The sequence below is a fragment of the Eulemur rufifrons genome, chromosome 8 (assembly GCF_041146395.1).
Source record: "Eulemur rufifrons isolate Redbay chromosome 8, OSU_ERuf_1, whole genome shotgun sequence".
In the NCBI taxonomy this organism is placed as follows: domain Eukaryota; kingdom Metazoa; phylum Chordata; class Mammalia; order Primates; family Lemuridae; genus Eulemur; species Eulemur rufifrons.
This window is the reverse complement of record NC_090990.1, coordinates 93,713,212-93,725,672: the sequence shown is the minus strand read 5'-3', so window position 1 is coordinate 93,725,672 and position 12,461 is coordinate 93,713,212. Positions and strand designations below refer to the sequence as shown.

Sequence of the window (12,461 nt, the reverse complement as noted above, 5' to 3'; positions counted from 1 at the left end):
TTGGAGGCACTCTGCTGACTGCCACTGAGGAATGCTCCTCAGTAGTGCTCCCTGTGTGCCCAGATTGAGTCCTGGTGGACATGCTGTGGAAGCTTGCTCCCTTGAAACCTCACATAGCTCCCACTGGTCTGAGGAGCAGGCACATCTTTTCCCCAAAGGCACTGACACAGCTGTGTTTCCTTTGGCAGATGGCTTGGTGTCTTACAGTGCTCCCGCTGGGCAGCAGTTTGTACTCCCTGGAGGCTCCATCATTTACCTGAATGATTCTGTCTATGATGGAGCTGTTGGGTACAGGTAAATTATGAGAAACTTTGATTATCAGAATGGGAAAATGGCCATTAAGAAAGAAGAAGATTTTATCATGGCTTGGGAGCAATAATCAATCAATCAACTAACTAGTATTTATTTAGTCCCTATCCTAGGCATTTTGAGATAACTTAGACGGAGTATACATGATCTTTATTTCCAAGGAAATTAAAGCCTAGTTTGGGAGGACAAGGGAATCACACAGAAAACAACAATAAATTACAAAATAAGGGCAAAGGGTATAGCTCTAAGTATGGTAGCCATATTTTTGACTCTCAAAGCAGGACATATGGTCTGACATAAATATTGGTCTACTTATAGAAACACAGGGCCAGGAAATTAAAGTAATAAGTATAATAAATTGGGCAGGTCAAGAAGTTTAGAAAGAATGGACTCCATAAATATAATAGCTTTAGAAATTGTGAAAAGAGGGAGACTATTAAGGCTTATGATAGACAAGGAAAGTTTCCAGGATGAGATGAAGACTGGAGTGGAGGAAGGTAGGTAGAAGAGAGGGAAAGAGGCAGGGCTGAGGACAGGAATGGCCTGTCTCTAGCAGAAGCTGGAGCTGAGAACAGCAGAACAGACCAGTGAGTAGGCCTGGCATAGATCAATGGAGGGCCATGGTGGAGATGTACCATCAGATATAGGAGGAATTTAAGGTTGGATGAAAGATGGTCTTACCTATCCCACTTCACCATTATTCTTCTAGTCCACTCCAATACTTTTCTCTCCTAGCTCGGTCTTTATCTGCAAAGACTGAGCCTGAGAGAATGGTCAGACCATAATAAAGTCCACACCAGATGATGGAGGTTGATAGCAGTTAAGAGAGGAAGATATTAGTGAGTCTCAGGAAGGTGAGTGTGGAATTGCAGCTTTCCATTGGCTTAGGTGTGAAGAATAAACTATTACCCCCAGCTGCTATTCCCTGGATGAAGGCCTGAGTCATTCAGTCTTCTACTCCTAGTCGTTTCCTTTCCATCTCTATAGTCACTGTTCTTCCCCATTTGCTTAAACTCCCTTGGCATTCTTTCACTCAGCCACACTCCAGCAGGCATAGACTCAAGGCATTGAGGAAATCAGAGATTAATTGAATTCCATTTAGTTTAATAAATCTTTGTTAACTGCTACTGCAAGGAATTTGGCTAGGCATGGTAGATATTGAAAGATATTGAAGGCATTGATTTTACCTTTGAGGAGCTCACAATTTGGAATGAAGTTAAAACAGGGTATACATTACTACCATACAAGGATATGAGTAGGAGATAGCCTATGTTTGCTCTGGGGTCAGAGGAAAGAGTAAGCTACAGTAGGAAAGCACAAGATTGGGAGTGATAACACCTGGATTCATGTAATAAAAGTTACTTTTGTTTGCTATGAGGCTTAAGGGATTGAAAATGTATAATAAAAGTATTTTGTAAAGGTAAAGTGCTATACACATGTAAGTTATTACCTGATTAGAGGATCAGTAAAGACATGAGAGAATAAATGAAATCTGAATTGAGCCCCAAAGGATGGGTAGAACTTTCACAGGTAGAGAACATTGAAATGGAATTTTTAGGCAAAGGGAATAGCAGGAGGAAAAAACACACTATGGATGTAAAGTTTAAGGGAATGTCTGGGAAAAATGAACAGTTTAGTTAACCACGGGCCATATTTATGTAGCAAAGAAGTAGGTGAGAAACATAACAAGGAAGATTATGCCATATTTTGGAGGAACTTGAAATCAAGGCCGGGAGGAACAAGAAGAGGAGGAGAAGGGACAGGAGTTGTTCTTCATGAACATTATCATCAACATTAGGAGTCATTGAAGATTTTGAAAACCAAGGCAGGACATGATTGGAGCTGTACTTCAAACAGATTAATCAAGCAGCATGGAAAGCTTAGATTTGAGTGGAATGAGGAGGTAATAAGGGACATTTTTTAATTACAAATTTTGTCAGGTGAAAAGAATTAATGACCAAGGCCATAATTATGACTGTGGGAATGGGAACGAGGATAATTTAGGGGACATTTGCCATCTGATTGAATGTAGGGATCAAGACAGTAATAGGGTGAGAAAGTGAGTCAGATGCAGCCTGAGTGTCTAAGTGGCTAAAACAATGGGGATGTCATTTATTCATTTAACAACTAGATTTTGAGTCTTTATTGTCTACCAGGTACTTTAGCAGGGCTAGGGCGGGGCACAGTGGCTCACGCCTGTAATTCTAGCACTCTGGGAGGCCGAGGCAGGTGGATTGTTTGAGCTCAGGAGTTCGAGACCAGCCTGAGCAAGAGTGAGACCCTGTCTCTACTAAAAATAGAAAGAAATTATATGGACAGCTAAAAATATATATAGAAAAAATTAGCCGGGCATAGTGGCGCATGCCTGTAGTTCCAGCTACTTGGGAGGTGGAGGCAGAAGGATTGCTTAAGCCCAGGAGTTTGAGGTTGCTGTGAGCTAGGCTGACACCATGGCACTCTAGCCTGGGTAACAGAGCGAGACTCTGTCTCAAAAAAAAAAAAAAAAAAAAAAAAAAAAAAAATCCAGACCAGGTACTTTAGCAGGGGATGATGATGGATTTAGTTTACAATATAAGCTTAAGGGACCAACAGGACATTCAAATACGGAAACAAGAAAAGTAGCTGGAAATATGGTTCTGGACTCCAGAGGAAAGATAAAAATTAATTGAAGAAATTTAGGCACAATGGGCTTCTACTTAATAATCAAGGTAGTAAAATATCTGGTTGAGCTGGCTGAGTGATGAGATCCAAGCTACCAAAGTCAGGGTCTCAGGAATAGGTAGTCATAGTAGCAAAAGTGACTTTGTTAATTAAAAAATTTCAAGAGTAATATATACTTGTGGTATTAATAGTAATTCTCATAATTCTAAAGTATATAAAGTAAGCGTGGAAAGTTTCCTTTCTTTTCCCTTCTCCATTTGATTTAGTATTAACCAAGGAAAAACTAAACAAGCATTCATTTTAATTTGTGTTGCTTTTCATAAGACTTTCATAGCATTTATTTTTCTGTGGCTAATAGGAAATATATTTTTTGCAAGTAAACTTATGTTCTCCTAGCCTTCTGATGTGTAGAGAGAAGAAAAAGATGGCAAAACCTTGGAAGGGAGATCCAGGCTCTGGTCACTTTGGATAAGGCCAGTCAAATTTTATAATTTGCCAAACATTTTTCAATGAATAAATATATTTAAAAATGTAGCTGTCAGGCTGGCATGATTACTCTTAGTTTTTTTTTTTTTTTTTTTTTTTTGCAATTCATAAATTTTACCTATCATTGAGTTGTCTATAAACCCCAAGGGTCACATCTCTTATTGCTTGAGAGTGAATATCCTAATCTCTTCATTTGGGAGACCCAGGACATGTCTTCCAGAGCTTGAAATGCAGAGCTTGAGGAGAGAAAAGTTCCACATGATGGATTTTTCCTCTGTCTCTCCACAAATATAAGGAAGAAGGCCTCTTTTGTGTCCTTCAACTAGTCAAATTAACATAAATATACTTACATCCCATCAAGAAGTCAGGCTTCTGGCAAACTCAGTCATTCAAAACAGAGCCTCACACTCAGAAGTTAAAAAAAAACAGCTGCCAAGTTAGAACACAAAACTAAATCCAATACCTGAGACTCTCATGAAATACATACATTTTACTCCATGGTCTAGTATTCTACAAATTTAATTAAAATTAAATATAAATTAGATTTGCATTTTGGGATTACATTTCCCCCCTCTAGTTTGATATCAAATTCAGTTATTGGAACTGTGGGGTAGAAGAGGGTGTGACTGGTTTCTCTGAAATTGATTCACTGAACAATGACAACATACGGTCAAGGGGGGGGTCAGAAAAATTTCCAGCAAGCTCTGAGAACATTTATTGGGTGATGGGGCAAGTGCTGCTATTTACTGTAGTATTCATTCTATGCATTTATTCATTCCTGTATTCAATGAATTAATTCATCAAAGGCATTTGATAATATTGAGTCATCATATTAAGACTTATATTCAGTCTAAAAGAATAGGCATGGCACAATAGATTATAGAAAGACTTTTATATAAAATGATAACATATTGTTTAAAAGTTTTGCTACTAAAGCATCAAGTATTTTGTAAAATTTATTTATATGAAATTCTTAGTTCTCCATTAATGCAAGATAAGTGAGTCAATATTATAATATACATTGGATTATTTATAATCCTTTAATTCTGAGATAATAAGCTCTTATAAAATCTAAGATAAAAATCTCTTATAAGAAGCTAGGTAAAAGTTCTTGCATGAATGTGTGATTAACTCAGGTTCCTCTCTTCTTTTTCTCCTCCTCTTGTGGCCTAAGCAGCATGACTGAGGGGCTGGGCCAGTTGACAGATGGAGTGTCTGGCCTGGACGATTTCACGCAGACGCATGAATACCACGTGTGGCCCGGCTATGACTACGTGGGCTGGCGGAACGAGAGTGCCACCAATGGCTACATTGAGATCATGTTTGAATTTGACCGCATCAGGAATTTCACTACCATGAAGGTCAGTGGAATCAGGTGTGGTGGAACTTCTTGAAGGGGCTCAAATCATAGTGTGGTAGAGAAAAGGCATGCTAGCAAGAACCCTGATGCCAGCAAATACATTCAAATACATATTCTGCTACTAACTAGCTACACGCATCTCACAGGTCACTTCACCTCTAAGGGCTTGTTTTTGAATAAGGAAGTTAGAATAGGTCAGTAGGATTCTCAAATTTTTTTTTTTGGTCCCAACACCAGAGCTGACATATCCATTAGACACAGTAGGCACAGTGCCCACAATAGTTTTAAGGCCTATGAAAATGTTTTAATTTCCTTTTAATGTCAGAAGAATATATATATATATATATATATATATGCACACACTCACATACACACACATGTACATACACACACACACACACACACACACACATATATATATATATATATATAAAATGGAGGAAGTGTCCCACAAAGGCAAAAGTGACTAGGGCCTCTAAAACTCATTATATGGCCCTGCCCAACACTCCTAGGGATGTGACACAGTCTTATCAGTAAGAGTGGCTCATTGCAAGTCTGATTCTCAATGGAAGAGGGATTTCAACCATTCCCCACCCCTAGAGTGTGTCTTCCACCCCCACTGCACTGAGAAATCATAATAGAAAACTCCATACTCTTCTGTGCCCAGACTTTCTTGTTTTCTTTTCTGTTACCATACATCTCTTGTCAGTTAGCCGTGTATGTGTCTGATTCTCTTACTAGACCTCAAGCTTCTCCAAGGTAGTGACTCAGCTTTCTGATCTCTGTATCCTAGTGCCTGGCACTTGATATATGCTAGCTTAATAAATGTTTGTGAATGAACAAATGCTATCCTTGATTGCCTACCCTAACCATTCCTAGTCATAAATATCTCTACTGCCTTGGGTAGAAAAAGGAGGAGATATGTTAGGTAGGAATAAGACATTGGTAAATTGTATTTTCTTAACTATAAACAGAAACTTGAAGAAGAATCTGGGGCCAGGGAGGCCCTGGTTACTCCTGACTGGACCAATTTCAGGATTCTAGACCTGAAGCCCAGGGTATCAATTCTGTCTTCTTTACAGTATCTCAGTGACTCTGTTCAGTCCAAGGAGTTAGAAGGGGCTGGGGTGTAGGGTTAACCCAAGGCCTAAAATGTAAATTATTAGATTTTTTTTGGAGGGGGGCTAAAATACAAAAACCCAAAAGTCTGTATTAAAATATAAGCACTTTACATGGGGGAGAGTAAAATATTAAAAAATTAATATCTTCAGTGTAAGAACAGAAGTTATGTTACTGGCTTATTATCACAGGGCAGTGAGGAGGGAAGAGGTGACCTTTATTGAAGGGTGTGGTGGAAGCCAGGAGGCTTGGGAAAGGTCTAGAGGCTGGGTCTGTGATGGAACATGGTAAATGCAGACACCTGAGAAGAGCTGGGGTGTGGGACTTAAGGTCTGATTTTCATTCTCTCTGCAGCAGGCCTGCACAGGAGAGCCCAGCCTTAATGTAAGGGTGAGGACATCTCTCTTAATAAAATGGGTTTTCTAGTTCCTCACTCAAATAATTATTGTCCTTTTCCCTTACTCGATCTCAAGTCTGTTTCTGAGAGAAAGGAATGGAGGGGAAGAAAAGTCCATATAAAAAGTGACCAGAATGGATGCTAAACCTGAATTCTAGGCTTGAGGAAAACTAGGACTTAAGGGTGAAACAGAAAGGCCTTTTGCTGTCTGTAAGAAAGAGGCCCCAGGAGCTTAAGTGGTTTGCATATAACTCTTACTGGTTTATGAAGGAGCATGAGAAGACTGTAGTGTAAGCCCCAGGAAAGAGAGTGGGCCAGTGAATTTGAGCCACACATGGAGCCCTGTTTATCTGTTCTTTTTTTTTCTTTTAAATTTTTTTTTTTTTTTTTTGACAGAGCCTCACTCTGTTGCCTAGGCTAGAGTGCTGTGGCATCAGCCTAGCTCACAGCAACCTCAAACTCCTGGGCTCAAGTGATCCTCCTGCCTCAGCCTCCCAAGTAGCTGGGCCTACAGGCATGTGCCACCATGCCTGGCTAATTTTTTCTATATATATTTTTAGCTGTCCATATAATTTCTTTCTATTTTTAGTAGAGACGGGGTCTTGCTCTTGCTCAGGCTGGTATTGAACTCCTGAGTTCAAACAATCTGCCCTCCTCGGCCTCCCAGAGTGCTAGGATTACAGGCATGAGCCACCGCGCCCGGCCTTATATGTTCTTTATCCCTGTGAATAGTTGAGTGCAGAATACTAGTGGCCAAAACTTTGGAGACTCTACCTCTGTTTGCATTCAGGCCTCGTTTCAGTATTTGTTACCTAAATTCATCCATTCTTCTATTTATCTGTGTTACTAATTTATCAACAGTATTTGGTACTATGCAAGATTCTGGAAATAAACAGATGTATATATAAGAAAAGGTCCCTACTTTGGGACAATTTGCAATTCAACAGGGAAGGTACTGTTTATTTGCAAAAGGAGGTATATAGGATGATGTGGGACATAGAATAAGGAAATCTGTGTTATCATTAAGGGTTCTTTGTAAATCAAAATTTGTTATTCTTTATACAAACTGGGAATCAAAAAGAAATGCATGTCGATTATATTATTCCCAGATGTTAATGTTCTAATATTTCCTGATTGGATTAATAGCTATGAGTTAAATGAACAAACATTTAAGATGAGAACAGAAGGATCAACACATGCTCAGTCTGCTAATTTATTGTTCAAGGGTGGCTCTTTGACAATTGTAAAACATAAGTGTGTGTAACACATTCTTCACGGTTTTTGGGGGGAGGATATCCATAGTAACAAAAATACGCTTTATGAGAAATTTTATTTGTATTTCTGAAAAATGTGTATATGTACCTGTGAACATGTATATACATTCACAATTATATACCTTTGGGAGAATTTCTAGTCCCACAAACAATGAAATGTATTTTAAACTCTCCATAAAGCTATACTATGTAATCAACAGACTTTGATTTTCCTGATTCCTCAGCAGCTCCTGTGTGACTAGTTTATCACAGGTTAAAATTATTCAAAAGCATATTCTGCAATGAAAAGGTACCAGAAACTTCTAAGAAGCTTACTCATGGCAAGTCTTCTCAAGGCCAAACAAATCTCCAGCATATTTTAATTTTTATGAGACAAATAGAAAGTAAGGAATGACTTTCAGAGCACCGGTGTCTTCTAGAGAGTAGTCATCACTTCTGATGCAAATTACTGTCCATTTTCCTCCACTGAAGTATAGTTAGACTACACCATTACGATATGCTAATGCATTTGAAAACTGTGCTGTATTTATTAAATAATTATGTACATTCACATGGGAATGAAATCCTATGCTATTTATTTGCATTCTAGGAGAACTCCCAAAACATCTGTAGGAGAGATTATTACCTCCCCCACAGGATACTTATTCAATGCTTTGCAGATTTCAAAGCATCTGAAAAATCTATTGAAACTGTACATGGTTTTTCTTTGATTTTTTTCTTAGCCTTGTTCTGTTGACTTTTGTTCAATAAACTGTAACAGTTAATTCATCCCACGGAAGATATTAACAACACATGTTTTCATCATTAAAACATTTAAAGGAAAAGCCAAATGGAAAAGTTAACATGCTTTGCTCCATTTCTGTGTGGCATAGTATGTGGAAAGAGCACTGGACTAGGAGTCCAGGGCTCTAGACCCAGTTCTGTTACTGACTGATCATGGGCCAAGTCAACCCTCTGATCCCCAGTACCTCATTAGTAAATAGAGACTAGGACTAGATGAATTTTACAATCCTTGTTCCTCTAATATTCTATTCTTAGAGTGTCTCTGCTTTATTTCTTTAGTCATTAAAATTCTATAATCATTGCTGTTGCTCCTTCAGCTAAAAACAAGTTCTGAATGGTAGTCCTGTGTTGATGGTCCAGAAACCAGAGGAGGGGTGACAACAGGTAAAGAGTTACAACTGAGGGCCTAAGCAAGACATTAAAACAGAAACAGGAAATACATTCCTAGAATGACAGTGATGTTTTTCCAACCTGTGAAGTCTTTAAATTCAGGGGATGGCGGCCAAGAAAGCTCCATTTCCCACGTCAGACTGAGCCAGAGGAGGTGTTACTGAACTATCACTTGAGTTGGTTACAAGTATGCACATTCTGTTTTTGAGGGTTGTTAAACACAGCAAGGTTCTACAGGGGGACTATTGTGTAATCTTTGTTCTTGATGATCCTTAAAAGCCTTACAAATATCCTGGTAAAAGGGTCATGGCATTAGGCAAGAGGATACACGTTAATTTCCAACAGAATTTTTTTTCTCATCTCAGAAATATCTGTGCAGAGGATTTGATAGCGTCATCAGAATGGTTTTACCTCAACTGAATTTAATTAAAAGAGATGATTAAGTCTGTGTCTCTGGCTGAAAAAGGCTAATACATGGCACTTGAAATGAGATCACTCACTTCTGAGGTGGCTCATGCCTTAATTCTAGCACTCTGGGAGGCCGAGGCAGGAGGATTGCTTGAGGTCAGGAGTTCGAGACCAGCCTGAGCAAGAGCGAGACCCCGTCTCTACTAAAAAATAGAAAGAAATTAACCGGAAAACTAAAAATATATAGAAAAAGTTAGCCGGGCATGGTGGCACGTGCCTGTAGTCCCAGCTACTCGGGAGGCTGAGGCAGGAGGATCACTTGACCCCAGGAGTTTGAGGTTGCTGTGAGCTAGGCTGACGCCACAGCACTCTAGCCCAGACAACAGAGTGAGACTCTGTCTGAAAAAAAATAAAAAATAAAAAGAAATGAGATTGCTATGAAAGAAAGATAAAATTGTTTCAGGTATATATTATTTCAGGTTTTTCACCTAACCCTGTTGAAAAGAAATGGACTGGCCTTGAAATGTGTTTAGGAGGAAGTGGGATGTCAGTTTTCTTCTTACCTCAGTTCAGAATAGCTTGAATCTGGATAGACAACACTGTGGTTGAAAGGATTATAGATTAACACATTAACTGCCAGGCAAAAAAACCAGAAACTTGTCCTTGGGGCCAAAGTGTTTTATTATAAAAATAGAATAAAAACTTCAAGTGTCATTTGAAGGTAAACATAAATAGAAAAACGAAATGTATTGGCTTCTCTTCATTTAATCCATGTTTTTTAGAATTAAATTGTCAATATTAATTGTAACAATAAGAACATCAACAAGGTTTTATATATGCTTCACGGGGCCCCGGGGGCAAAAATAGCGTGAGTTAAATAGAACTCTCAGGGCAGTTAATATGTTAAAGAGAGTTCAGTGCAAGGAAGGACCCGAGAGGATGCTGGTCCAGCCCTCATCTAACAGATGAGAAAACCGTTGTCCAGCAACATGAAATGAGGTGGGCAGGGGCAGACAGGGCATGGAGGTGACTAAAGTTGCAGCCTACATTTTATATGGCCTGATCAACATATCACTGTCACTGTGAAGTTCCTAGAAGGGAAAACCCAGAAGACTGCAGAACACCAACTGCTCACTAAGGGTGGTGCTTAGAGACACAGGAATCTTACTGAATTGGCTTTCACTGTGTCCCCATGCAACTCAGCAGTGCCAGTCTGTCATTCACATCCCTCTTCCTCTGCCAGGTCCACTGCAACAACATGTTTGCCAAAGGTGTGAAGATCTTTAAGGAGGTACAGTGCTACTTCCGCTCTGACGCCAATGAGTGGGAGCCTAATGCTGTTTCCTTCCCCCTTGTCCTGGATGACGTCAACCCAAGTGCTCGGTTTGTCACGGTGCCCCTTCACCACCGAATGGCCAGTGCCATCAAGTGCCAGTACCACTTTGCTGACACCTGGATGATGTTCAGTGAGATCACCTTCCAATCAGGTGGGGAACTCAGGGTCCCTTGGGGAAGTGGGAGCAGTGTGATGAAGGAGGAAGGCCCCTGCCCAGAACTTCTCATTGGTGGGTCTCTGGGAGATGTAGGGTTGTACAGGCGGCTTCTCATTGGTGGAGAGAAGGAATAGTTGTGTGACTAGTTTTAGTTGTGGAGGCATGGGGATGAGAATGGAGCTGAACAGAGTATTTACTTGACTCTTGAATAGTAAAAAAAAAATTAAACTGAGAGTACAACATGTTAAAAACTTTATATAAATTAAGGCAGTTAACAAATGTGCTGTTAAGAGGAAGCACATGTAAACATTATTAAAATATTGAAATGAAGATGTCTAAATATACACAAAAGTAAAGAGAACAATAAGCCTCCAACCATCACTCAGCCTTACTAACCATTGATATTTTGCCATACTTGTTTCATCTAGTCCTTTCTTTTTTGCTGTAGTATTTTAAAGCAAATCTGACATATTATTTGACTTCATTACTAAAATTTTTAGAATGCATCCAAGAAAATAGCATCATTTTTGTAAGCATGATACCATTATATCATCTAACACTTACTATTAAATAATTCCTTAATATTACCTAATAGTCTGTCCATATTCAAGTATCCCTGATTGTCTAATAATGTCTTACTATAGTTAGCTTGATCCAGTCAGGATCCAAATAAGGCCCTCTCGGTGTATTTCTTTGTTCTCTCTCCTCAATATCTCTTTTAATCTTTTTTTTTTTTATTTCATCTTGTTATGGGGGATACAGAATTGCAGGTTACATACGTTGCTCCTGTACCGCCTTTCCCCCCAAGTCAGAGCTCCAGGCGTGTCTGTTCCCCAGGTCGTGCGCCTTGCACCCATCGTGTAGGTATATATCCCTCCCTTCCCCACCCCCCCTTCCCGAGTCAGCACCTTCAAGTGTTACCACTCCCCAAACGGTGCGCAATGCACTCATTGTGTAGGCATACCCCCATCCCCTCCCCCACCCCCCACCTCACTCTGATATCCAATTGGTGTCGTTCCCAGATTTGTATTTAGGTGATGATCAGGGAAACCAATTTTCTGGTGAGTACATGTGATGCTTGTTTTTCCATTCTTGGGATACTTCACTTAATATAATAGGTTCCAACTCTCTCCAGGAGAACCATAGAGATGTTGTATCTTCATCATTCCTTATAGCTGAGTAATATTCCATGGTATACATATACCACAGCTTACTAATCCAATCATGTATTGATGGGCACTTGGGTTGTTTCCACATCTTTGCTATTGTGAATTGTGCTGCTATAAACATTCGGGTACATGTGTCTTTGTTACAGAATGACCTTTTTTCCTTTGGGTATATGCCCAGTAATGGGATTGCTGGGTCAAATGGCAGGTCTACTTGAATCTGTTTAAGATACCTCCATAATGCTTTCCACAGGGGTTGCACTAGTTTGCAGTCCCACCAGCAGTGTATTAGTGTTCCTGTCTCTCCACACCCACGCCAACATGTGTTGTTTGGGGTTTTTTTAATAAAGGCCATTCTCATTGGAGTTAAGTGATATCTCATTGTGGTTTTGATTTGCATTTCTCTGATGATTAGGGATGTTGAGCATTTTTTCATATGTTTGTTAGCCATTCTTATATCTTCTTTCGAGAAGTTTCTATTCATGTCATTTGCCCACTTTTTGATAGGGTTGCTTGATTTTTTCTTGCTGATTTTCCTGAGTTCTAAATAGATTCTTGTTATCAGTCCTTTATCTGATGTGTAGTATGCAAAAATTTTTTCCCATTCTGTAGGTG

General features: G+C 39.4%; 1 protein-coding gene across 1 annotated transcript in view; it reads left to right on the top strand.

Annotated features, from left to right (window-relative positions):
* Positions 1 to 12,461, top strand: part of DDR2 (discoidin domain receptor tyrosine kinase 2) — a 130,105-nt gene that overhangs the window by 97,215 nt on the left and 20,429 nt on the right. The window contains exons 6-8 of the mRNA XM_069478408.1: positions 189 to 294; positions 4,634 to 4,817; positions 10,431 to 10,674. Coding sequence (XP_069334509.1) covers positions 189 to 294; positions 4,634 to 4,817; positions 10,431 to 10,674 — 534 coding nt within the window. The remainder of the gene's footprint in view (positions 1 to 188; positions 295 to 4,633; positions 4,818 to 10,430; positions 10,675 to 12,461) is intronic.